Below are 26,205 nucleotides of genomic sequence, written 5' to 3'. Positions count from 1 at the left end.
ACCAGGGAGGAGAGCTCAGCACCTCCCTCTCTACTTCCTCTCTTCAAGAAGCTTCAGAGAGCAATGAGGTCACCCCTCAGCTTTCTTTTGTCCAAACTAGACAGACCAAGTGTCCATGGCCTCTCCTCACAGGACATGCCTTCCAGACCTTTCACCAACTTTGTTGCCCTCCTCTGGATGCATTCAAGAACCTTCACATCATTCTTAAATTGCAGGGCCCAGAACTGCATACAGTACTGAAGGTGAGGGCACACCAAGGCTGAGTACAGCAGGATAATCACCTCTTCACAGGCTGCTTCTGCTGTGTTAAATGCACCCCAGACCATGGTTTACCCTCTTGGTTGCCTGAGCATACTGCTGACTGGTATTGAGTTTGCAGCAACCCCAGATCCCTTTCTGCAATGCTCCTCTCCAGACACTCCTCTCCCAGAGTATTCTTGTATCTGGCATTCCTCTGTCCCAGATGCAGAATATAGCATTTGTTCTGGTTAAATTTCATGCTCCTAATAATTGCCCAATTCTTCAATCTTATCTAAATACCTCTGCAAGGCCTCTTGTTCCTCCAGAGAGTCAACAGCACCTCCCAGTCTGGTATCATCAGCAAACTTGCTGAGTGGTGCATTCATCTCTTGCATCCAGATCACTGGTAAATTTATTAAATTGAACCATCCCTAGAATTGAGCTCTGAGGAACACCGCTGGTGACCAGTCACCAGAGATAGCCCCACTTACCCATTGAGCTCTGCCATTCAGCCAGTTCTTCACTCAGCGCACTGTGTACCTGCTTATCCCACAGTTGGACAACTTGTCCAGAGGCATCCTGCACCCTATTTGTCAGGTGACCTTCTTTAACAAGTATTGGTCTAATGTATTCTTTAGATCTCTTCTTGCTATTAATGTATTTCAAAAAGCCTTTCTTATTGTCTGATACAAAACTGGCCAATTTCAACTGTAATGGAGATTTGGCCATTTGTGTCTTTTTGCTGCATATATGAACCACAGTTCTGTAATCTTCCTGTGAAGCCTAACCTCATTTTGAGAAATCATACCATTTCTTTTTCCTCTTATGTGCCATGTGGAGTTCCTTGTTGAGCCAAGATGATCTTCTACATCACTTGGTTGACTATTCCAACTTGCTGCAGATGCCTGCTCCTATGCTTCTAAAAGGCAGTTCTTAAAAAACGATGGGCGTTTATGGACTCCTAAGCCTTCAAAAGCAGTTTCCCAGGGGACACTAAGTAGCCACCTGAATAGCTTAAAGTTTACTGTCTTGAAATCCAAGGTAGAAACTCTTCTGTCCTTTTCACTCATTACACTGAAGCAACCATTTTGTTATCGCTGTGGCCAAGACAGCCACCTGCCGTCACATCTCCCATGAGCCCATCTCTGTTGACAAATAGCAAGTCTAGGAGGGCATCTTTCCTAGTTGGCTCATTGAGTATTAGCAACAAGAAATTATCTCCAGCAAACATCATGAATCTTCCAGACTACTCATCACAGTAGTATGGTGTTCCCAGTTGATGTCTGGGAAGTTGAAATCTCCCATGAGGTCAAGGGCTACTGATCCTGAAATTTCCCCTAATTTCCTGTAGAATAACTCATACTAACATCCTAGCTGGGCTATAGGTAGTAGATACCAACTACAACATCTCTTTTGTTTTCCATCCCCCGATCCCCATGTAGATCATTTCAAACACATTATCACTAACTGTGCGGGCTTTGCAATCAAGCCTCTTCCTTATATACAGAGCAACTCCTCCACCTCCTGAGAAACCTGTAGTACTCCATCCCAGCACACCAATTGTGCAACTCATTCCACCAAGACTCAGTAATACTAATAATATTATAGCTCTGGGAATTGACTAATGCTTCCTGTTTGTTTCTCATACTGCATGCATTGGTGTATAAGCATTTCAGATGTACTCCTGAGGCCTTCATGCTCCCATGTTACCACTAGTATTGCCATTCTTAGATGATACCATACCAACCTTTCGCTTACCATCAGCTCTCCTGTTGGTATCCCCTTTCCTTTTTGATTCTAGATTAAAGCCCTCTTAATCAGTCCTACCAGCTTATGTGCAAAGATGTGTTTCGCTCTTCGGGACAGGTGGGTTCTGTTAGGCCTCAGCATACCTTGTGCCTCAAAGACTCTTCGATAGTTATAAACCCAATAGTTTTGGTGGAAGCACCAGTCCTGAAGCCCAGATGTTGATATCTTGGAATTACCTCTTTCTTCCAAAGTCTCTCAAGGTTATTCGGGTTTAAGGAAAATACTACCTGTACCTGATTTTTTTTTTCTTTAGCATTGTTCCCAGGGTGCTGAAATCTCTTTTTATTGGTGTAATGGTTTAGGGCTGTCCACGAACAAAGGACCAGGACCATCCATAAGTACTAAGGGCCTTTGGAATCTCCTAAGGACACAGAGAGCTCAATTGCCACTTACAGTCCCAGGCAAAACAGATGAGGCTACTCAACTTGGGGAAGAAAACAAAAATTATTTTAATCCACCACCAATCAGAACCATAAAAAAACAGAAAACAACACAGTAGTACAATGATGAAGAGCACAACTAGTCCTTTAAGACCACCTTCACCCCACTCCTCTTCCTAGGCTCAGAGCCCTGATCCTGGTACTTTTATCTCCTTTCTCCCTGAGGAGCACAGGGAGGTGGGGAACAGGGGATGCAGTTAGTCCTGTTCTGATGGCTCCTGCCACTTGTCGTCCTCAAGGCAGATGTACTCCTCTCTGGTCCTTCCTGCTCCAGCGCGGGGTCTCTCACATGCATGGGCTGCTCCAACATGAGTTCATCTGAGGGCTGCAGCTCCTCTCCACCTCCCATGTGGGTCTCCGCACCCCACAGACTCTCCAGCACAGCCTGCGCCATGGCCACCTCCTCACATAGTCTCCCGCCCATGTGGGTGCACTCATACAGAGCTGCTGGTGGCTCTCAGTCCTGCCATTGCCCTCCATGGGTTGCAGGGACACAGCCTGTGTTCTTGCCACGGCTTGCAGAGGGGTCTCCGGTCTGGTGCTCCTCCTTCCTTCCTCCTTCCCTGACTGTTGGGTCTGCATGGTCACCTCCATCTTGTACCACTCTTACACCTTCTCTTCTGGCTCAGATTTCTTTTCATAAATAGTGATGGCAGATGTGCCAGATTGACATGGCCAGGATGGTGGTGAGTCCAGTTCAAAGATGGAGGATGTTTCCAGAACTGTTTATGGGACCAGCACTGCAGCCCCCTCCTCCTGTTACCAAGCAAAAAGTACCTCTACACAAACCCATGACAACTGACCTTAGACTTCTTGTTGACACATCATTAGTTCTCACATGAAAGAGCGAATGTGGATTTTTTTGAGAAATCTTGCAGTCACTTTCTTGTTGGGGACTTCAACTTCTCAGATATCTGCTGGAAATACAACACAGCAGAGAGGGAACAAACCGGGAGGTTCCTGGAGTGTGTGGAGGATAACTTCCTCACACAGCTGGGAAGTGAACCAACCAGGGAAGACACCCTGCTGGACCTTTTGTTCATGAACAGAGAAGGTCTTGTGGAGCCTGGAGAAAAGACCTGGAGAAAAGAAGGCTCAGGGGAGACCTTATCACTCTCTACACATCCTGGACCTGTCCCCATAGTGGCCATGCTGAGTTGGCATGTGTTCATTGGAGATGATAGAGCACAGCTCCAACTGTGATAAAGTGGGGTAGAAGGGACTTCTGCTTTAACATTTTCTCCTAAGACTGGTGTCTTGTTTCTCTGTCTCATTTGTCTGTATTATGCGTCTTGTCTTTGGAGATAAGAGATGAGAAAATAGGAGATAAGAAAGTGTGACTGATTTTTAAATTCTGGATGCCATTTGATTTGCATGAACTATATTTTCTGTCACAACAATTCTTACTTGCAAGATTTAACAGCTCTTCTATACAGGATCATACTTTGTCCTGTCTAGAGTGCTGTGCTGTACATGGCATTAGCAAGTTCAAGTCTTGTCATAGACATGATCAGGAGAAAGGAGGGGAAGAAGAAGGCCTGTCCTGTATTTTTTGTGCAGTTGAACACTGAATTGTTTTTTGTTTTTTACTATTTCTTCTCTCTTTTCTCTCCCATATATCCATTACAGTGGGATGAGGTAAGTGTCCTGGATGACAAGAAGCGCCCGATCCGAACCTTTCAAGTCTGTAACGTGGCTGAACCAGGTCAGAATAACTGGTTGCGTACTCACTTCATAGAGCGACGCGGAGCCCACCGAGTTCACGTCCGCCTTCATTTCTCAGTGAGAGACTGTGCCAGCATGCGCATTGTAGCCTCTTCTTGCAAGGAGACTTTTACACTTTACTACCACCAGTCGGAGGCTGACATAGCCTCTCAGGAGCTGCCAGAATGGCGTGAGGGCCCCTGGACCAAAGTGGATACTATTGCAGCTGATGAAAGTTTTTCCCAGGTAGACAGCACTGGGAAGGTGGTAAAGATGAATGTTCAAGTACGTAGCTTTGGGCCACTCACCAAGCATGGCTTTTACCTGGCTTTCCAAGACTCAGGAGCCTGCATGTCGCTGGTGGCAATCCAAGTCTTTTTCTACAAGTGCCCAGCTGTGGTGAAAGGATTTGCCTCTTTCCCTGAAACTTTTGCTGGAGGGGAGAGAATTTCACTGGTGGAGTCACCAGGGGCGTGTGTACCAAACGCTAAAGAGACAATCATGACTGGATCTTCAGGTGTTCGGTTGCACTGCAATGGAGAAGGGGAGTGGATGGTGGCCATTGGACGATGCACCTGCAAGGCTGGCTACCAGCCTGTTGATGATGAACGGGCCTGTCAAGGTGAGAGACCCTTTTTCCCCCCCCTTAGTCAAATACATCTTTGTTGGTTCTCTGTGTTAATAGTATTTAGCATTTGCCTAAAGTTTGCAGAGCTAGGAGATTGAATAATTTCTCACAGAGCAGCAGCCTCTTTTGCCACTTTTAGCACCTCAGACTGGAGTTGGAGCAACCACTTCTTGGTACTAACAACATGGTTGGAAACTCAACTCAGGCCTTAGTTCAAGCTGCCAACAGAGACAGCCTGTTAGGTTACATATGTAGAATTATCGAGAATTCTAACTAGACAGGTTTAACATAGTGCCACTTCCTTACCAAGAAGCAACAGTGTTAGAGGTGCCGCATGGAGCAGAGCTGAGCCCAGAGCTAATGTACTCTTACCATCCTAACTAGTTTAAGCCCTCATGCTAGTGCTGTTGGCACCAGTGATAAGAAGAACAGGAGAAATGTCAGCAGCCTCATCAGGGAATATACAGCAGATATCTATAAGCCTGACTTAGTAAGAAAAATTATTCATAGGGGCCTTTAATATGCTCTCTGCTCTGGAACCAATGATAATTTCTGTGAAATGCTTGTAGGAAGAAGTAAAATAAATTACTTATCACCCAGTAATGTTATTGGCCAGTGTAATGTCATGTTTGTCTTCTTATGTCAAGCTGAAAACAGTCTGTTAGACCAAACATCTTGTGTTGGTTAGATAATTTTGTGTATAATGTTGTTCTGGGCTTCCTTGGTTTTACTATGCATCTACTCAAGATCTCTCAGCAATGTAAAATGTTGCTGCACCACATTTAGTATTGTAAAAAATAAATATATGTGGAACCCAGTTTTGTCTGGAGACACAATTTTAAAGTTGGATTGTAATTTATTCTGAGAGTTTGATTTTATTCTTTACTCTGAAGAGTTCAACTGGGACATTGATATTACAAATACTGTGGTTAATACCAAGTATAAATGCAATGGGTAGTTACTGATTGTCACTGTGTTACCTTAAATTCCCGTTTCATTAAGTGATTGGAGTCATGCAAAATGATTTTATTAAAATACAGTTCATTGTGCTGGAGACTTATAAAGCAATTAAAATTGGTTAAGTGGTTTTTATTTAAGCTTTGACAGTGTTTAAAATGTGTGTGCCTTTGTGTTGTACTGATCCTGAAAGAAATGTAACTACATTGATATAGTGCTGCTGCTGAGACAGAAAGCTCATATGGACACAGAGCAGCTCTATATGGCACTAGCTTTGTTGCCTGCATCAGTAGCATGACTAGTTCACAATCCAAGTAAACTGCCAGTCAATAATTTAATAGCAAATAATAGACTTAATCACTCCAAAAATGTGGAAATTGGGCTCAGCAAATAAAAAAGGGATTTAAAAAAAATCTATCTTCCCTTTTTTGTAGTCTTCCATGAAAGATGATACTCCCTTGCAGCCACATTATCACAGAAGCTGGAGATAGATGAAAATGGTAAATATTTTAAGGAATAACTGAAATTATGAGAATCTTATCAAACTGTAAAACACTAGTCCCATGATTTACTTCTTGAGACTCCGTGAGCTGCTTAAACAGCCAAAGACAACCAAATAATGAACCTTAATGCTTGAAAGTTGTCTTTCCTCATGTTTCTCATAAATTCCTCTGACTTAATCACTGTTTCTGATCTCTTCTCCTACTCTACAGTATGTTGCTGTCTGTCTGAGTAGAGCTACATTGAGATAGTGTAGTTTATTCCCTTGCTTGGTGTTTCTTTGTGGAGTGCTTTCCAGGACTTTGCCTCTGTTATGTTCTTTCTTCCTAAGTACATTGTGATACAGAGTTGCTACAGTGTTCTGTATGAAATACAGAGGAAAACCAATAGCCCAATGGCAGATTTCTATTGGTGATCTTTCAGAGAGATCTTCTTAACGAGAGTGAAGAATGAACCAAGGATGGGAAGGAGAAGCAAGCTTCCTTCTTATACTTTAGTGGAAGAGTGTGTAGGTATTGCCTTCCCCCTCACCATATGAAAGCCTGTGGAGTCCTTCCTGGACCAGCTGTTACCTCTTTACTTAGAACAATGAATCTGACAAGAACCATTCTGAGCAGATAGATAGGAAGCCCTTTTATCCTCTGTTTCCATGAGTTAAGATACTTTCTTTCTTTAGTTTCATAAGACTCTGTGCTGCTTCTTAATACATAGCCAACTTCTTATTCCAAATAGAACAGTGAAACAACATCCTTTAGTAAGCCCTCTAGGTGACATGGGGTTTGGTGTGTGTAAGATTCACTTTTGACCTTGTCCAAGTAGTTTTCTCATGCTGAATAGTCAGAAAGGAAAATGGCAGTTTACAGAGGAAGAAAGAAGACTGAGACCTTATCTCTATTTTTCTTTCTGTAGATACATGCACACAGGGTAACTTGCCTTACATGGTTTCCTGCAACTATAAGTGGTTTTCCACATCGAAGGCTAAAAAGTCTGGGTGATTAGGCCTTCCTAGGCTACTGGCTTGCAAAATTCTGGACTGATCAGGTGTCCTCCCAAGTCTTCTCTCAGATTGACAGATTAATTAATTACTGAAAACTGTTGTTACTGGTTTCAATCCCCACAAACTTTTTTAAAATGTTTTTCTTGGGATTCACTTCCCACTGCTTATAGTTGCCTTTTAGCTAAAATCACAAAACTACAGAATCACAGCATGTTAAGAGTTGGAAGGGACCTTGAAAGACCATCTAGTTCAACCTCCCTGTCAGATCAGGACCTCCTAGAGTAGATCACACAGGAACTTGTCAAAGTGGGTTCTGAATGTCTCCAAAGAAGGAGACTCCACAACCCATCTGGGAAGCCTGTTCCAGTGCTCTGTTACCATCACAGTGAAGAAATTACTCCTTCTGTCTCTTTGGAACCTCTTATGTTCTAGCTTGTACCCATTTCCCCTTGTCCTATCATTGGACATCATTGAGAATGGCCTGGCTCCATCCTCTTGACACCCGCCTTTACGTATTTGTAAGCATTCATAAGATCACCCCTTGATCTGATCTTCTCCAAGCTGAAGAGCCCCACCTCCCTCAGCCTTTCATAGAATCATAGAATGGTAAGAATTGGAAGGGACCTTTAGAGATCATCTAGTCCAACCCCCCTGCAGAAGCAGCTTCACCTAGATGAGATTGCATAGGAACATGTCCAGGTGGGTCTTGAAGACCTCCAAGGAAGGAGACTCCACAACCCCTCTGGGCAGCCTGTGCCACTGCTCCATCACCCTCACAGTGAAATAGTTTTTTCTTATATTTAAGTGGAAGTTTTTGTGTTCCAGCTTCATCCCATTACCCCTTGTCCTGTTGCTAGCTACTAAAGAAAAAAGGGATGTCCCAACCTCCTGACACCCACCCTTTAGATATTTGTAAATGTTAATAAGATCTCCCCGCAGTCTCCTCTTTTCTAGACTAAACGGCTCCAGTTCCCGCAGCCTTTCCTGGTATGAAAGATGTTTCAGTAAGGGAGATGCTCCACTCCTTTCATCATCTTGGTGGCCCTCTGCTGAACTCTCTCCAGTAGCTCCCTGTCCTTCTTGAACTGAAGGGCTCAGAACTGGACACAATATCCCAGATGCAGTTTCATGAGGGTAGAGTGGAGGGGGAGAAGAACCTCTCTCAACCTACTAACCACACCCCTTCTAATACACCCCAGGATGCCATTGGCCTTCTTGGCCACGAGGGCACATTGCTGGCTCATGCTCATCCTGCTGTTCACCAGGGCCCCTAAGGTCCCTTTCCCCTACACCATCCTCTAAAAGGTCATTCCCCAACCTGTACTGATACATGGGGTTATTCTTTCTCAGATGCAAGACTCTACACTCTGGCCTCGTTGAATTTCATTAGATTTCTCTCTGCCCAACTCTCCAGCCTGTCCAGGTCTCACTGAATGGCAGCACAGCCTTCTGGTGTGTCAGCCACTCCACCCAGTTTAGTATCATCAGCAAACTTGCTGACAGTGCCCTCTGTTCCTTCATCAAGATCATTAATGAATATATTGAACAATACTGGTCCCAGCACTGACCCCTGAGGGACTCCACTAGATACAGGCCTCCAACTAGACCCTGCCCCATTGATCACCACTCTCTGCCTTCTTCCCGTCAACCAGTTAACAATCCACCTCACTACCTGATTATCCAGCCCACACTGTCTCAGTTTTGCTACAAGGATGCTGTGGGAGATGGTGTCAAATGCTTTACTGAAATCAAGACAAACCACACCCACTACGCTACCACCATCTATCCACCTGGTTACATCTTCATAAAAGGCTGTCAGGTTGGTCAAACATGGCTTCCCTTCAGTAAAACCATTTTGACTGCTGCTGCTGACCCTGTTGTCATTTGTATGCCTGGAGACAGCACCCAGGACAGGTTGTTCCATCACCTTCCCAGGGATGGCACTGAGGCTGACCAGTCTGTAGTTACCCGGCTCCTCTTTCTTACTCTTTTGAAGACTGGAGTGACATTTCTTTCCTCCAGTCCTTAGGCAGCTCTTCTGTTCTCCATGACTTACTGAAGATGATGGAGAGTGGTCCAGCAATGACTCCTGTCTGCTCCCTCAGCATCTGCAGGTGCATCCCATTGGGGCCCATGGATTTACGTTCATCCAGCTTCCTCAGCTGATCCTTAACCCAGTCCTCATCAACCAAACAAAACTCCTCCTTTAACCCGGCTTCCTCTAGAATCTGGGGCTCTTGAGGACAGTCTCCAGTAGTATAGACAGAGGCAAAGAAGGCATTCAGTAACTCTTCCTCTCTGTATCCTCTGTCACCAGGGCACCTGCCTCATTCAACAGTGGGCCTGCATTGCCTCTAGCATTAGTTTTATCTGCAGTGTATTTGAAGAAGCCCTTCTTGCTGTCCTTGACCTCCTTGCAAGGTACAACTCCAACGAGGCTTTAGCTTTCCTAGTTGCCTCCCTACATCCTCTGACGATTATATTCATCCCAAGAGGCCATCCCTTCCTTCCATGGTCTATAGACTCCCAAGTCACACAGAATTTGTTACCAGATGCTTTTGAAAATAGTACTCAGAATTCACAACTGAGATGTTTTTAAAAATATTTCAAAAACGACATTGTGGGGTACCATATGTGCTTGGAAAATTACCAAGCTACCGTCCAAATGAAGAAGTAAGGTAAGCTCTTAACTAGAGAAATCACTGAAATAGAACTATGAATTTAATAATACAGAATTTATTATTATTTTTTTTTTCAAAAAGTCAAATCCAAATCCAAATAAATTCCCAAATTAGTTCCCTACTCAGAGGGAACTCCGAGGTCAGAGAAGGAGGAGAGGGAGTACTCCAGGTGCTGGAACAGCTATTCTCTGTAGCTTGTGGAAGAACCCACACCAGAGCAGATACCCACACTGCAACCTGTGAAGGACCCCACACTGGAGCAGATGGATATTTCCTGTAGGAACTGTGGCTCATGGAGACTCCACAGTAGGACAGGGAAAAGTATGTGGGAAGGTGTGACAGAGAGACTGCACCCCGCTCCACCTATCCTACCCTGTGATGTTTGGGTGGAGTAGAAGAGTTTGGAGTGAAAAGAGTTGACCTTGGGAGAAGGGGGAGGAAAGGTGATATTTTTATCTTTGGTTTTGTTTACCAAGGTTAACCCACCATACAGCTTCTTCTCTTCTTTCCCTGGATATTTCTAAGGCTACTAGGAAAGCAAAAGGTCTGCCTGTCTTCTGCCTCCTTGTCTGTGGGATGCAAATGTGTATGAGGAAGTCAGATAGAGAGGAGAAATTGATAAAATTGTCCATGTCCTGTAGCTGTATGTAATCCCTTCTGATTGCACAGGAATCATATCTGTATTACTTATAGTTACCAGAGCTAGTAACTGTGCACACAGATGTTTGAGGGCTCATTTGGGAAGAATATTTCATGATTTTTTGTATTGTTAAAAGTTGCCCTTCCTTACTAGCCTGGAGGAACTTTTTTTCAGTGTGTAATGCTAAGGAAATGTTAAGATTTTTGTTAAAGCATAAGCTTTTTGGAGGTTATTAAGCCTTGGAACGGGCTGCCCAGGGAGGTAATGGAGTAACCATCTCTAGAGATATTCAAAAGATTCATAAATAAGTGCTGAGGGATATATTTTAGTTTAGTAATGGACTTGGCAGTGTGAGGTTGGTAGTTGGACTTGATCTTAAAGGTCTTTTCTGATTCTATGATCTGCAGTATTCTGCTGAAATATGCATATACTATTAGCAAAAAAAAGTGCACAAGAAGCTATTCTCAAATTTGAATCACTTAAAAGATACTTCCTTTAAAACCACAGGATATACATTTTAGGGGCTTGTGGAATTCACCTGCTCCAACTTGTACCACCTTATACGTACATCTTCATATCCTCCTATTAGGTGGCTGATGCCAGCCATGTGTCCTCTGTCCAGCCTTCTGTTCTTTAAAATGAACAAACCCAGTGTCTTAGTCTCTCCTAAGAGCTTTAATGTTAAGTTAAACTCACTATTGATAATAATATTTGGTGCATTGGGCCAAATTATCTTCTTTTTTTCCTTACTTATTGTTCCACACCCTGTGATTCCAATTCTTTTCTCTGCTGGTTTTGATATTTGTTGTTAGAAATCTATCAGAAACAGCTTATCTAACCTTCTATGTGGAACTTTTCTCTCATGAGAAATACAGGCAACTAGGGGCAATTGTTGGGAAGAAAATTGGGTCAGTGTCTCAGAGATGAGCTATGCCCAGCTGAATTGTGGCATTCTGACACTGTGCCAAGATAAGCAAAATGACTGAGACAAGCTGAGAGAAAAGCGCTTGTGCACTCTGAACTCTGCCTTCTCCTTTCATAGTAACCTTGAGTTGATGGGAAGTGGCAGCTTGCTCTGCCCCCTGAGGTGCTAGCTCTGCAACCCCTGTCCTTGCATTGAATATTGTGAATCAAGTTCTACTATACCCAGTAACAAAGCCTGTGGCTTAACTGGTGTTGGTGTTCTGTGTGAAGTTGTTCTGCAGGCACACAGTGGAGGTGTTTCAGCAGAAGCTGCTCTTGTTTGGACTTTCTTTGACATGATCTTGAAGTGGACTAAAGCAAAACATGCTTGTCCTAGTGATGATGGGTTTGCTTCAGCTTGGATATTTATTATGACTGTCTCCAATGACCTCAGTAGTCACCTGCAGAGATTCTAGGACCTCAGCAAGTGGACATGATGGCATGATCTGCAGTAAGAAGGGAATATAAGGTATATGAAAACTGAAAGAACTCATGGTGTGAAAAAAGGGATCCTTCAGAAACAAAGATGAACTGGATTCTATCTGTGTGTAAAATGACAGCCCTAGCTCACTGTAACTGATGACAAAGAAGGAAATGGCTTTTGCCTATTTAGATTGCCAGGGGATTTTTTTTTTCTTTCCTCTTAATTTGACCTTTGATATACTATTTATAGAGTGACTGGCCTGAGGCAATGCTAGGAAAAGCTTCATATCATACGAAAAATTATTGTTGCCATCTGTGGACTAACGACCTGAGTGCAGTGAGCTAGCATATATTAGGGTAATTTTGGAATGGGATGAAAGTGCTCATGAGTGAAAGCAGCACCCTGACTAGATGCAGAGGCAGGGATCAGTGTTTAGGTAGACGCAGAAAATGTGCAATAGCTGTAGTCCCTGCTTGTGGAGGACATTCTTTAACTACATGGAGGCCAGTTAGGGTCTAATGTAGTCAGTCCAGCCTTATTGGCCACAACTGCAAGTGTAAAATATAACAATCTGCAAATTTTAGCTCATAGTATTTTTCTGGTCTTAGTTGTTTTTGGTTTTTTGGTTTTTTTTTTTTTTTTCTGCAACTATCTTTTTATTAGGAAGGTGAGAGCAATGTGAATCATGTTTAATCACTGCAAATCAGCTTTGCTTATGGTATGCTGTATGATTTCATGGTAGGGATTGGAAGGAACCTCAAGAGATCATCTAGTCCAACCCCTCTACCAAGGCAGGTCCACCTAATCAGGTCACATAGGTTTTGAAGACCTCCAGAGAAGGAAGGGCAGCCTGTGCCAGGGCTCCCTCACCCTCACAGTAAAAGAGTTTTTTCTAATGTTTAGATAGAACTTTCTTGTTCCAGCTTCATCCCATTACCCCTTGTCCTGTCACTACATACAGTAGAAAAAGGGGATGCCCCAACCTGCTGACATCCACCATTTATATACTTGTAAATATTAATGAGATTCCCCCCTCATTCCCCCTCAGTTTCTCTTCTCTAGACTAAACAGCCCCAGTTCCCACAGTCTTTCCTCATAAGGGACTATTTTTGCTGTTTCCATTTGGAAAGAGAGCTACCTATGGACAGAATGACAGTTTCTCTGTATTCACTCTCTCTCCTGGAAATACCAGCATGAGATTATAGATTTTTGTAGTAACTATTTTTATTCACTAGACAATACAAAAGTAATCACTGTGGAGAAATCTTCACTCCTAACCTGATACAGATTCCACTCCATAGTTCTTCATCTGCTGTTTCTGTTAAGTCAGTTGAACTTGACTGATAAGTCTCTTCTGTACTGCTTTTCATTACACTTTGTGTCCTTTAATGTCGTTTCTCAAGCTAGTCGTGCCTGAGTTCCCCTTTGAGAAGCCAAGCTGTCTACTCACAATTACTTTGTTGTGAATCATGGGCCTGGAAAAGGTTTCCTAGATGAGCTGTTCCATCATCTTCCCAGGGATCAAGGTGAGACTGAACTGCCTGCATTTCCCTGGGTCTTCTTTCTTGAACATAGGAGTGTCATTTACTTTTCTCTTGCCCCCAGACACCTCTCATCGTCACCACAAGCATTAAAGGATTATCAAGAGTGACCTCAACATGATAACAGCTAGCAGCCTCATAGGTGCATCCCATCAGGGCCCATAAAATTATCTAGGTCCATTTTGCCTAAAAATACTATTTCACCTGGTCTTCTACCAGGAGGAAGGTCTTCCTGGCTCCAGAGAATAAAATAATAGAATCATTTCAGTTGGAAAAGACTTTTAAGATCATCAAGTCCAACCACTAACCTAACACTGCCAATCCATCACTAAGCCATGTCCCTCAGCACCTCATCTCTGCATCTTTTAAATATTTCAAGGGATGGTGACTCTACCACCTCCCTGGGTACCCCGTTCCAGTTCTTAATAACCCTTTTGGTGAAAAAGTTCTTCCTAATCTTCAATCTAAACTTTCCCTGCAACTTAAGCTCATTTCCTCGTGTCCTATCATTCATTACTGGAAAGAAGAGACTGACTTGCGCCTTACCACAACTCCCTTTCAGATAATGTATTGAACCGAGCACAGTGTTCAAGGTGCAGCCTCACCAGTGCAGGGGAACAATCACTTCCTTGGTCCTGCTAGTCACACTATTTCTGATGCAGGCCAGGATGCCCTTGGCCACCTGGGCACACTGCTGGCTCATGTTCAGCCAGCTGTCAGTCAACCCCCCGAGGTCCTTTTCCTACAGGCAGCTTTCCAACCACTCTACCCCAAGCCTGTAGCATTGTATGAAGTTGTTATGGCTCAAGTGAAGAACCTAGCATTTGGCCTTGTTAAACCTCATACAATTGGCCTAGGCCCATTGATCCAGCCCTCAGCCCATTGATCCAGAGTTTCCACTGGTCTCTGGGCCACATTTTCTCTGATCTTCCTTTAGCCATGTGCATACTTAGAGAAGCCTTTCTTGCTTTTTTACATCCCTTGCTAGATGTGATTCCAGGTAAGCTTTGGCTTTCCTAACTGTGTCTGCATGCTTAGACAGTGACTTTATGTTGCTTGCAGGTTACCAGTCCCTCTTTCTACTTTCTTTATACTTACTTTTTATGTTTGAGTTTAGCTAGGGACCTCTTGTTCAAACAGGCAGACCTCCTGTCATTTTTGCCCAAATTCTTCCTTGTCAATATGGACTGCTTCTGCACCTGGAAGAGGTAATCCTTGCACATTGATTAGCTTTTTGAGGGTCGCTGTTTCCTCCAGGGTTTATCCCATGGGACTTCTCTAAGCAGATTACCAAATGGGTCATATCTGCTCTCAAGTTCAGCATTGCAAGCTTGCTTTTTGCTCTGCTTACTCTTCTCAGGATCTTAAACTTCACCACCTCAACCAAGGCTGCCCTCAGCCTTCACCTCACCAATGAGCCCTTCCTTGTTTTGACCATGGGGTGCAGCAGGGCACGTTCTGTCATTGCCCCCTCAGTTGCTTGAGTTAGGAAGTAGGCATTGAAGCATTTTCCAGGAACTTCCCAGATTGCTTATACCTTGCTGTGTTGTTCCTCCAGCAGAGATTGGGATGGTTGAAGTCGTTCTTGAGGATGAGTGCCTCTGAATGTAAGGCTTCTTCCAGCTGTCCTCTCTCAACTCTGTTCAGTTTTTGACATTATATAAGGCTATCTGAGACACTCTGGTCTGACTAAGACATCTCTCTACTCGGGGCTAGCAGATATGACATAAGAACAGTAGAAGACTCAGCACCTACTGGTATTTCAACTGGGTGACAGAGAGAATGGATACTGGAGGCATCTCAAATGTATGGTCAACTGAGTTGCTCCTTGGTCTTTGCTTTAACATGAGACAAAGTACTCATTAGGTTCTCTCAATTTTATTGACTGGGCAGCGGATTCAGCTGCCTGTCATGGGTATCTCCATGGAATATGGACTGAGTGTCACCTGCCAGAGATGTTCATGGTCTGCTGAGAATGGTGCTTGACTGTGCTCTGCGTGGGGATTGTACTGCTATACTAGTCTGTTCTCTTGTCTGTTTTGTTGTATTTTTTTTTTTTTTTATTATAAGGAGTCTTCTTAGCTCCTTTCTCTCTGTGATGTGGTAACTGAACATTTTAGGGTTGGGATTTTGCATAGAAAATGAATTAGCCATCAGTGGGTTTTTTTGTACTTCGGTCATCTTGTAAAATGGAGACTTTAACTCACTGTATCTCTCTTTCTTTGGGTTGCTTAGGAGGAGCATGATAGTCACAATGGCAAAAATTCCACTTCTCCCAAAGGGGAGGAAGCATGTGAGGATAGAGAAAGATTACTGAAATGTGTTTTATTGGTGAAACAGCTGTGATAGAGTGCTTACAAATGAGCTTATATGGCTGCTTCACACTCATGTTAAATACAGGACAAGGGAGTATTGGGCCCGGAGACTTTGGGAGGGGGAGGCATGTTTACATTAAGTATGTTGCTTTACTCACAATGGCAACTGTGTCACTAAATTACTTCAAAAAAAGTCCAGATTCCTTCTTAAATGTGGTTAGGCTTTTATATTTTTTTTGTCTGCTTCTTGCATTGGAACTTTTTCTCAGTAGCCTGCTGCTTTAGTTGATGGAAGCATTCTTATTTCAACCTGTAATTTCCTGTAAAGGCACCTGTTTTCATGCTGACATTCCTGTTCAGCATAAACAAACATCTCTTCGTTCACTGACTTACAGTTTTGGTATTACATTCAAGAGTACATGCTGCCCCAATAATTAAGAGATATAATAGATAGCAGGAAGCTACCGAAGTGTGACAGCATAAAAAGCACAGCACACAGAGCTAGGGGAGATAGCGGTAACTTGCCTTTGCATATGGTGCAAGCATATATTGGCATATATAAGCATGGTGCATGGATGAAGAAATTTATTTTGTGAGGCAAATATAAAAAAATAGCTATAAGTATTTGATCTCTAGTATTGTTACTAGTTCCCTTTCCAAGGTGTTGCTTCTACAGTATTGTACTGTACCTGCACTATGGGTAGATAACATTGTTATCCATTGGCAGATACCATGCCCAGATATTGGCAGACACAATAAAGGTTTGTATTCTTGCTGCTTTGGTTGGTTAGTTGGTTGGTTTTTATAAGGAACTCTTGAATGCTTCTAGTGATTTGGAGTGACTATCCATAGCATTAATGAAATCTTCCATGGCCTTTTAAGCAATAAACTTGCTCTGCCTTATATAACCTGATTTTCTTTACTGATTTGGTGGTGCTACTGACATGTTCATTTTATTATATAAAACCTATGACATTTCACTTCTGCTTAATACCTTCATCTAACGCATCAACAGTGTGCTATCCCTGCAGATCTCATCCCTGCACCCCTGGGCTCAACAGACAAGTTTCTGGTGGGCTTCAAAGCACCATGTAAAAACAAATACTTATTTTTAACACAACCATGTTTATTTTAAAATAAATTTTATTTACTAAAGAACAGACAAATTCTTATTCATTCACAGCTTTGTCTAGCTTCGCCCATGATTTACAATTGGACTACGGATTAATCTACTTGAATTCTCTCAACACTACCCTTGTAGGGTAAATATCTTTTTGTACTGCAAGAGTAAATGCTACAGATTTTCCTTTAGCATCACATAGACTGAAGGCATTGTCATTACCTCTTAATTTTAACTATTGTGACTAACAACAAAGTTATTGTCCCACTGGATGTCAGGCTCTCCAGGGTCTACCTCGGCAAGTGGAATGAAAATGCCATTACTTCTGAGCCTTGACAAAAGTTTGAGAAGGGATTTGAAGCAAGAAAAAGAGAGTGAGATTAAATTACTTTTAAGGAAATAAAGATGTTCATACTCAATTCAGCATTCTCAAATGTCAAATAAATAAAATAATATCCCTGGAGATGGTAAATTTTGTTTGAATGACAGTGCAATGAGTTAGATGATCACTTCCCATTCATAATACTCATAGTTTCAGTACAGGTGCATTTGCCAGAAAATGTGAAAATTATATTCTCCATCTGCAGCTATTAGCAGATAAAGTGAGCAAAATTTTCTCATTTTTTGTCCTTGGGAATATAGGGATGGATCTTTCCATATGAGAATAATTTGATTTTTCTGCCGGATTAAGGCCTGAAGGCAAAGGCAGTTACTCTTTTTTCACCATGATTCATCATATGCAAAATTATAATCTCTTCTTTGTGCTTCCTTTCCGTGTGGCAGTGTATCGCACACTGAATGTGTGATACACTTTTCTAAGTGTTGGGAAGAATCAGGCTTCTCCTAATAGTTATCATTCAGAGTTACTGGACCTGTTCCTGGACTTACCACTCTTATCACATTGTATATGGAGGTTAGTCTGCAGGCAAGAAGACTTCTTACAGAGAAGGTGGAAAGCTGACGAGACTCCACAGATGTTACTGGCTGTTATGATTGCAAATATAACCTTTTCAACTTTGTTAAGGTTTACATATCTGCAGTCCCAAAGTACTCTGCAATGAGTTTTGAAAACACAAAGCAAAGACAATTGAACATATGTGAGATGAAGGTTAGATAAGCAAGCTACTTTGTTTTTCTGAAGTTATTTGTCGAGAAAGATGCATCAATGGTCACTCAGCACCCATGTGGGTTAGAAACATTTCCAAATATTTGTTGTTTGGAGGTAAAAGCCTGTAAGTACTGTAAGTAATAACCAGATGGGCTAATTCTGTAGCTTCTGGTGTGTTACTTTATTTTAGAACATTCATTAGATACCCTAAATTCATATTAACACCTGTATACAATATTCTTATCTTACTCATTTTTCTTTTTTAATATAAATATAATATACAATAATACATAATATTCTTCTCTTACTAATTTTTTTCTTTTTTAATATAATTTTTTGTTATCCACAAAACTTTGGAATGTTTTGCTTATGATACATAACTAGGGAAGTTCTTCTCTTGAGTATGCCCCTTGTGTCTTTTGACATGAAGTGTTCATCTGCATTGTGTCTGAATTTTTCTCTTCCCTGTAAATGCTCTTTATTGTGAAGTTAACTAACCAAATGTCAGTCCACAAATTAACTTTCACCTGAGCTTTTTAGTCCATTAGATCTAAAAGACTTCTATTTCTATAGAAAATCAGGTTTAGAAAAGTTAAATAAAACTTACATAAAATTTGTATATGTGTCATGGTTTAGGAAGGAGCTGGTTTTGCTTGGTAACAGGGGGAGGGTGTTGCAGTGAAGACCTTGTAAAGAGTTTTTGGACTTTCCCTGGCTCTTGAGTTCAGACCCACCTCTGGCCTGTCTGGGCCAATCTGGCACCTCTGCCATCAATATTTAGGGACGGGAATTTAAAGTGCTTGGGAGATGTAAGAGTGATACAAGATGGAGGCGACAACGCGGACCTCATAGTCGGAGAAGGAGGAAGGAAGGAGGAGCACAGGACTGGAGACCCCTCTGTAACCTGTGGTGAGAACACAGACTGTATCCCTGCAACCCATGGAGGGCAATGGCAGGCCTGAGAGCCGCCAGCAGCTCTGTATGAGTGTGCCTGGATGGGCAAGAGACTGTGTGAGGAGGCGACCATGGCACTGGCTGTGCTGGAGAGCCTGCGGGCCACACAGCAGACCCATACAATAAGCAGAGAGGAGCTACAGCCTTTGGGATGAATGCACATTGGAATGGCCCATGTAGGGCTGCTGAGCCCACCTGTCCTGAGGAGAGACAGGCATAGACTGACTGAAACCCCCATTCCCTGCCCCTGTGGGCTGTTCAGTGGAGGAGGAGATAAAGACACCAGGGTCAGGGCTCTGAGCCCAGGAAGAGGGAAGGGGTAGGGAGAAGGTGGTCTTAAAGGACTGGTTGTACTCTTCATCATTGTACCACTCCATGTTATTTTATGTTGATTATGTTTTGGGGTTTTATGGTTATGTTTTAATTGGTGGTGGATTAAATTATTTTGTGTTTTCTTCGCCAAACTGAGTAGCCTCCTTCTCAAGTCTTTGGTACTTGAGTCTATAACCATGGTCTTTTGTCCCTTGATAGGCCTAAACCACGACAATACACTTTATCCTAGCAATCAATGTAAGATCCAAGCATATCATCTTTGCCAAACCTGGAACGTGCCACCCTCTTATACTGTTAGCAATTCATTATTTTTTCTCTTTCTTTCTCTGTACGATATATTTCCATCCTTGTTTCAGCTTTTTGCATAGACACACTACAAAGCATTTGCAGATTTGACTAAGAGGCTTTTATCCATTTTTGGAATGTTTCCATACCTACAGGGAAACAATATGACTGTCAGTCTGAGTACCTGCTCCTAATTTTGTTGCTCCTAATTTTATTCCCATTTTTATGGAATAAAATATGTTTTTTATGGAATAATGAACCATCCATTATTACTTTTAAGCAATGAAACTGTTGAAGTCAGCATAAAAAATTCCATTTTTATGGCTGTGTTGAGTGAGAAGGAGATGTGGATAATAGCTGTAAGTCTTTTAGCTATTTTTGGACAGCTCATATGACGATGCTTTTTGGCTTCTCCAATGCTAAAGCTTTCTGAGTAAGAAGAAGATAGTTATTTCAGATGGCCAAAGCTGTCTCTGGACTGGTTCTCTTTCATCTGCCAGTGAATCAATTTGAGCACCCATTGTTTAGAATAAACTATTTTGAAATTGCAACTTTTAACAATGCATGTCCCATAAAGCATGAAAACCAGTAGTAGCTACTCCGTGTAATAGCTTGTCTCTACAGCAGCAGCATAAGTTAAATGTAAATAAGATCGCATTGATCCCAAAATCTGAATTAATGAGTTTCATGCTTTTACGTCTCTCATTTTCCTCTTCTTAGCCTGTCCACTTGGTTCCTTTAAAGTATCTGTGGGAGATGAACCCTGCCATCTATGCCCTGCCCACAGCCACACTCTACTGCCAGGTTCCACTGAATGTGTGTGTCAGAACCGCTACTATCGATCTGCTTCAGACAATTCTGATGCTCCCTGCACTGGTAAGTACTTGAGTAGAATGTTTGAAAACAAGGATAGTTAATGACAGAGAATGTGCCTGAATGATTAAGGGGAGTTGCAGCTGACTTCTTCTCACAACTTCTGAAACAGCCCAAAGCTTTCCTTAGCTCCACCAGATGACTACAGGGTATATCCTCTCACTGAATGTAGGTGAGAAGGCAGAAGGGTTCCAATATGCTTTTCATAATGTTGATATGTTGGTAAACCTATGTTTTGAGAATATTGGGATGTTGTAGTATTAGATGCTCAGAAATAAAAAATCTCAAATTATAGATGACTCATGCAACCTTAAATAAGTCCATTGCAAGTATGCATAAGGTACAGCTTTTAATGAGAAAATAATATGCTAATTTATTGTGAAATTATAAACTTATATCATACCTGGGGTAAACATTTTTCATTGAAGCAGTTAACTAATATTTTCTTCCCTTGATCATTGAAAGTGTAAAGACTATATTTACTGCACAGATTTCAAATTCCTCATACTTTATTTATGGGAAAATAACTCATTTTTTCATTGACTGTCTGTGGTTCTCATCAGTTCTGACTTTTCACAGTCATTGATTATGAATATTAATAGATCAGGAAGGAATAATTAGATGCATAAAATGAAATAAGCTTAGTGAGTAGCTGATTAATATAGTTTAAATAACATATTAAAATCACCCTTGAACTTTGTGGAAGTGACAGGGAAAAAAATTAACATCCTAAAGCATCTTGCAAACATTTTATGGCTCTGAAGATAAACACTCAGAAATTGGGAAACGTGTATTTTTTTTTAATCCTTTGCTTCCTATGCTGCACACAGAATACATCTTCAGCAGCATCAGGCAAGCTTTACTTCACAGGGATTGTTTTTCCTAAGCAGTTGTCTATCCTTTGCATTGACTGTGATAAGAATCCTCAGGAGAAGACTAATATGTGATCATGCCATTAAATACCACAATGCAAATGCTGAGCGGCCCAGTTAAGATCATGAAAGAAAATTTAATTCTGACATTTCCTGATGTACAAATGCTTCATCTTGTCAGTGGTACATTTTTTTAACAGTCTTCTGTGTGCAATTTTGCAGGATAATCTTTTTTAACAACACTGGAATTGTAAGCCTCCAGGGAAATATAGCTATTAGAAATACTAAAATGCTCAGAGAGATTCCCCCACAAAGACCTCATCCACCTGTACTAATAGAAGGTGTCATCCTTTATGTTGACCAGCATTAGACAGAGAAAATACTTTGCCCATAGTATTCCTTGACATATTTGATATTTCTTCATTTCTTGATATTTCTTGAAGAATGATGAGAATGAGAATTCTTGGATTTCGTTACAGTCTTTGAGTGGGAAATGTCCTGTAAATCATGTTTCCATTGCCTCTTCCTATTCCTGATCTCAGCCTCTCTGTCCCTGCCCTTCCAATCTTGCTTTATGTCTGTGTCTAGGTTTAGCAGTGTAACACTGCTACTTATTTTCACCTGTCTGAGCTTTTCACTTTCTAGCTCCAGTGTCTTGTCCCATTCTTATCATCATGCCATCTTCTCACCCATTATTTTCTTCCTCTGTCTCTGTGCCAGTGGGAGAGATGTTGAATACACAGAATGGGCAATTTTTCAGCTGTCAGAGTTTACTGCCACTGCTGGTCAGAAATATCGTTGGCAGCAGGAATAATCATAGGGGTACTGGTGTTCAGTTTCTGCAATAGATGGAATAGGCTAACTGAAGTCTGAGAAGGTTCAGAGATATTAGGTCTCAGTAGAGACAAATCTTCATTAAGCTTGTGCAAAAATTTAAATTTTCTAAAGCTTAGAATTTCCCTGAACGCTGACTATTCTTTTATGGAGAAGTCACACCCTTGAAACATAGACCCTTCTTGTTAATATTGTTTCTCTAAAATACTATTGTATGATTGCTACTTTGTGTATGTAAGTGTACTTTTGATGTATCAAAGACTATCTTTTTCTTAGCCTTGTTCAGAGAAGTGAGTAGAGAAGACTAAGAACCACAAGAAAAAGTAACTTGTTATGTTCTTTTCTCCCTGCTTTACCTTCTCCCTTCCCCCATTCTTTCATGGGATTTTGATCTTTCGTTCTGTCTTCTAGGTATCCCCTCTGCTCCTCGTGACCTTAGCTATGAAATTGTTGGCCCCAACGTGCTGCTAACCTGGCGCCTCCCAAAGGACCTGGGTGGCCGCAAGGATATTTTCTTCAATGTCATCTGCAAAGTCTGCCCAGCGGGATCCTCGGGGCCGTGTGTACGCTGTGGGGACAGCGTCCAATTTGAACCACGCCAAGTGGGTCTGACAGAAAGTCGCGTGCAAGTCTCCAACCTTTTGGCCCATGTGCAGTACACCTTTGAGATCCAGGCCGTCAACTTGGTGACTGAATTGAGTTCAGAAGCACCACACTATGCCACCATCAATGTTAGCACCAGCCAGTCAGGTGAGGAGACCTCTGCATCTCAGTCCCAAAATTTACAGTTCTGTCTCTCATTTGATTTGTTATTATATTTTGAATCCCAAAGCTTTGTATTCTTACTTGTGTGTTGTACCCTTTTTTACTATGCACTGGTAGCTCCATGATTTCACTCCTGTCCCTCTCATTCCTGATTTCCCTGAATGGGATTTTCTTTCTTGCCTCTTGGCAGAAAAACTGAGTTTGGCAGCTGATGTTGTATATGAAGGAGAATTACTAGGGTAGAAGCCACCTTGGAAAAGATAGCAATGGGAGATGTAGTTTTGTGGGTCAAAGTATATTGCTCCATTGTGCAAAACAGTGGACATTGTCACAGTTTGAGGGGATTTTGTAGCATCAGCTTGCCACAGCAGCTCTTAGACGTCATTTATTTTTCACCAACTGTTCTCCATTTCATTTTATACTTCAATCAGTCTTTTTATATTTTTTTACATGTTCACTTTTCTTTTTTGTCTATGTTTTGAGATGCTGTTTTTCCATCATTTCTTGTTCCTGTATACCACCTTCCATTCTCCTTGTTTCAGTTCATACTATAATGCACTTTAAAAAGTAGTCTTGTTTCATCATATCTGCCCTTACCTTTGCCTTGCTGCTTATCTAAGTAAGGAAGTGGAAAATAGAGAGGGAGATAGACATTGTCTAAATATGAAGATACAGTTAAAGATACAGATAGATGCTATATGCTGTGTAGGTGTAAAGAATGTATGCAACGATTTACTCATGGTGTTTGTTAATATGATGCAGTCCCATAGATCATAAAAGAATTTGAAAACTACAGTTCTTACAATTCCTGGAGAGGTGTTAAATGGAATTTTGACAAAGGATTCAGAAGCAGAATAACCATTCCTATTTTACTGAAATTTTCTGGATTCTTCTGCATGTTGTGTATTTTCTTCTATCTTGTTCTCACTGTTTTAACCTTGCTATTCTGATAACTGCCCTTGGAATATTATTCTCCTGTCATAAAATCATAGGATCATAGAATAGTAGGGTTTAGAAAGGACCTCTAGAGATCATCCAGTCCAACTTCTCTGCTAAAGCATGTCTACCTAGATTAGGTCACACAAAAATGTGTCCATCTGGGTTTTGAAAACCTCCAGAGAAGGAGACTCCACACCCTCCCTGGGCAGCCTGTGCCAGGGCTCCCTCATCCTCAGAGGAAAGAAATTTTTCCTTATGTTTCAGTGGAACATTTTGTGTTCAAGCTGATATCCATTACCCCTTGTTCCGTCACTGGAGACAACAAAAGAAAGTGCCACCCTGTCCTCTTAACATACATCTTTTAAATACTTCTAAGTCTTAATGAGGTCCCCCTTTAGTCTTCTGTTTTCTAGGCTAAACAGCCTCAGGTCCCACAGCCTTTCCTCAGAAGAAAGATGTTCCATTCTCACAATCATCTTGGTAAATAGGAAACAAATTTTCTTTTTTTCTCTTTTACATCGCAGAAATATTAACAGGTGTTGTACAGTTGTATCAAAGATATTGCGATCCTTATAACTAGAAACTAAACTGCAGGGATGACTAAGCTAGAACACTAATGGCTTGTACGGTCAATGGAAGGGCAGAGATTTAAGAACTGAAGAGTAGGTCAGATTGATAAATAGCATACAGGAGACACATGGAGGAAAATGGAGAATGACAGCAAGCAAATTCTGATTTTCTGTAAATATAATATACAAAGTCTGAGGCTGGAAAAAGCCACATGCATATGGGCTAAATGTCGTCAATAAGAGACTGGCCATATGTTTTTTACAAGCATATATAAGTTACTATGGAGAGGAATTGTCCACAGTTTGTTAAGATGATTTAATGAGTAAAATTAGGAGGAGGAAAAAGAAGGGGAACAATTTGAGCTGAGTGACAGAAAATGGCTTTGGCAACATCTGTTTCTTCCTTTCAAAATGTTACCTGACAGACATTGAGTAGCAGAGTATGGAAACCGGGTTCCCTTAAGAGGTTTCCTGCAAGTGGGTGATTTTTTTGTTTATATGAGTTTTTGTTTACAGTAAAAGATATGGCTGGGTAATTTGTTGGGTAATTCCAGGCAGTTCGTCTGGCTGGACACAGGTGGATGTTCTATTAATGTCCTAAAGAATTCTCTTTCTTCATGCTTCTTATCTCAGCTGTCTTCATCTACATTTGAGGTAATTTAGTGGAGTAGCTACGTCCTTCTGTTTGGAATCACCAAATCTGTCCTCTTCCTTTGCTTCTGTTTGGCTTTTCTGACCACTTCTACTCCAGGTGTCTCTTGGTGTCTCTGGGTATGCTGATTGTCTCTCTCTAAAGGTGCTTCTCTGGACTGCTGAAGCAGTTTCAAGGGAGGCCAACTTTCTTAAACAGCAGTGTGTACTGAATGGCTTCCTTTTGTGTTTGTTTTTTTTCTTTTTTCCTTGCTCTTCCTCATGATCATTCTTGAGATGAGCTGCCCTAGATTCATAGTGACAGCTCATACTAGCAAGGCCCTTATTCCATCACGTGGCCTGTCTCATCCATACGTCCTCCCTTCTGCAGCTTTTCACTTCAGCATGGCTTAGCATGGCTCAATGTTGTTGTTGTGTTATTATAACTGCTATTATTATTACTACCATTTTTATTATTATACAAGCAGAGATTGACATTTGAAGATCTTATGTTCTGAAAGAGACAAGGTGACTGGATGGCATGAAAGATATAAAAAAGACAAACTGGAGAAAGATATTATTTCAGAATAAATGCTGTAGCAAAAATTTTCTCTCAACTGAATTAAAGGTGACCAAAGAAAGACCCTTCAGCCCTGTCAGTTTCTGAATATTCTGCTTACTCATAGATCAATCAGAGTTCTCTTGCATCTTCCAGTTGTTGATCCAAAAAGTCCTCCTTCCCACCCTCTGCCCCTTTATTAGAGGTATCTTTGGCAATATTCTGTGCTAGAACAGTTCTACTTTTCTTTTTCCTCTGATACCTGTTTGCTTTTCATCTATGTCTCTGAAACACTGTTTATCTAAGAGTTTGCTTGCTCCTAAGTGTCTGCTAGTCCTATTTCAAAGTATAATAGGATCATCTGGTTACACATTCATATTTTTCTATGGTAGCCTGATTATGATGTTCCTCCTCTTCAGTGACCATGTGTTTGAAGACAGAATAAAAAGGGCCAGCACTGAAAAACTTCCTTTATTATAGTAAGACTTGATCTTCTATAGCAAAAAGCATCTGAAACCTGTTTG

At 41.5% G+C, this 26,205-nt stretch overlaps 1 protein-coding gene across 1 annotated transcript in view; it reads left to right on the top strand.

Annotated features, from left to right (window-relative positions):
- Window positions 1–26,205, top strand: part of LOC104560455 (ephrin type-B receptor 5) — a 70,215-nt gene that overhangs the window by 26,772 nt on the left and 17,238 nt on the right. The window contains exons 4-6 of the mRNA XM_061988783.1: window positions 4,119–4,815; window positions 20,361–20,516; window positions 22,631–22,969. Coding sequence (XP_061844767.1) covers window positions 4,119–4,815; window positions 20,361–20,516; window positions 22,631–22,969 — 1,192 coding nt within the window. The remainder of the gene's footprint in view (window positions 1–4,118; window positions 4,816–20,360; window positions 20,517–22,630; window positions 22,970–26,205) is intronic.

This window comes from Colius striatus, chromosome 1 (genome assembly GCF_028858725.1).
Source record: "Colius striatus isolate bColStr4 chromosome 1, bColStr4.1.hap1, whole genome shotgun sequence".
NCBI classification, from domain to species: domain Eukaryota; kingdom Metazoa; phylum Chordata; class Aves; order Coliiformes; family Coliidae; genus Colius; species Colius striatus.
Note: the sequence above shows the minus strand (reverse complement) of the source record. Positions and strands in the feature narration are given on the sequence as shown.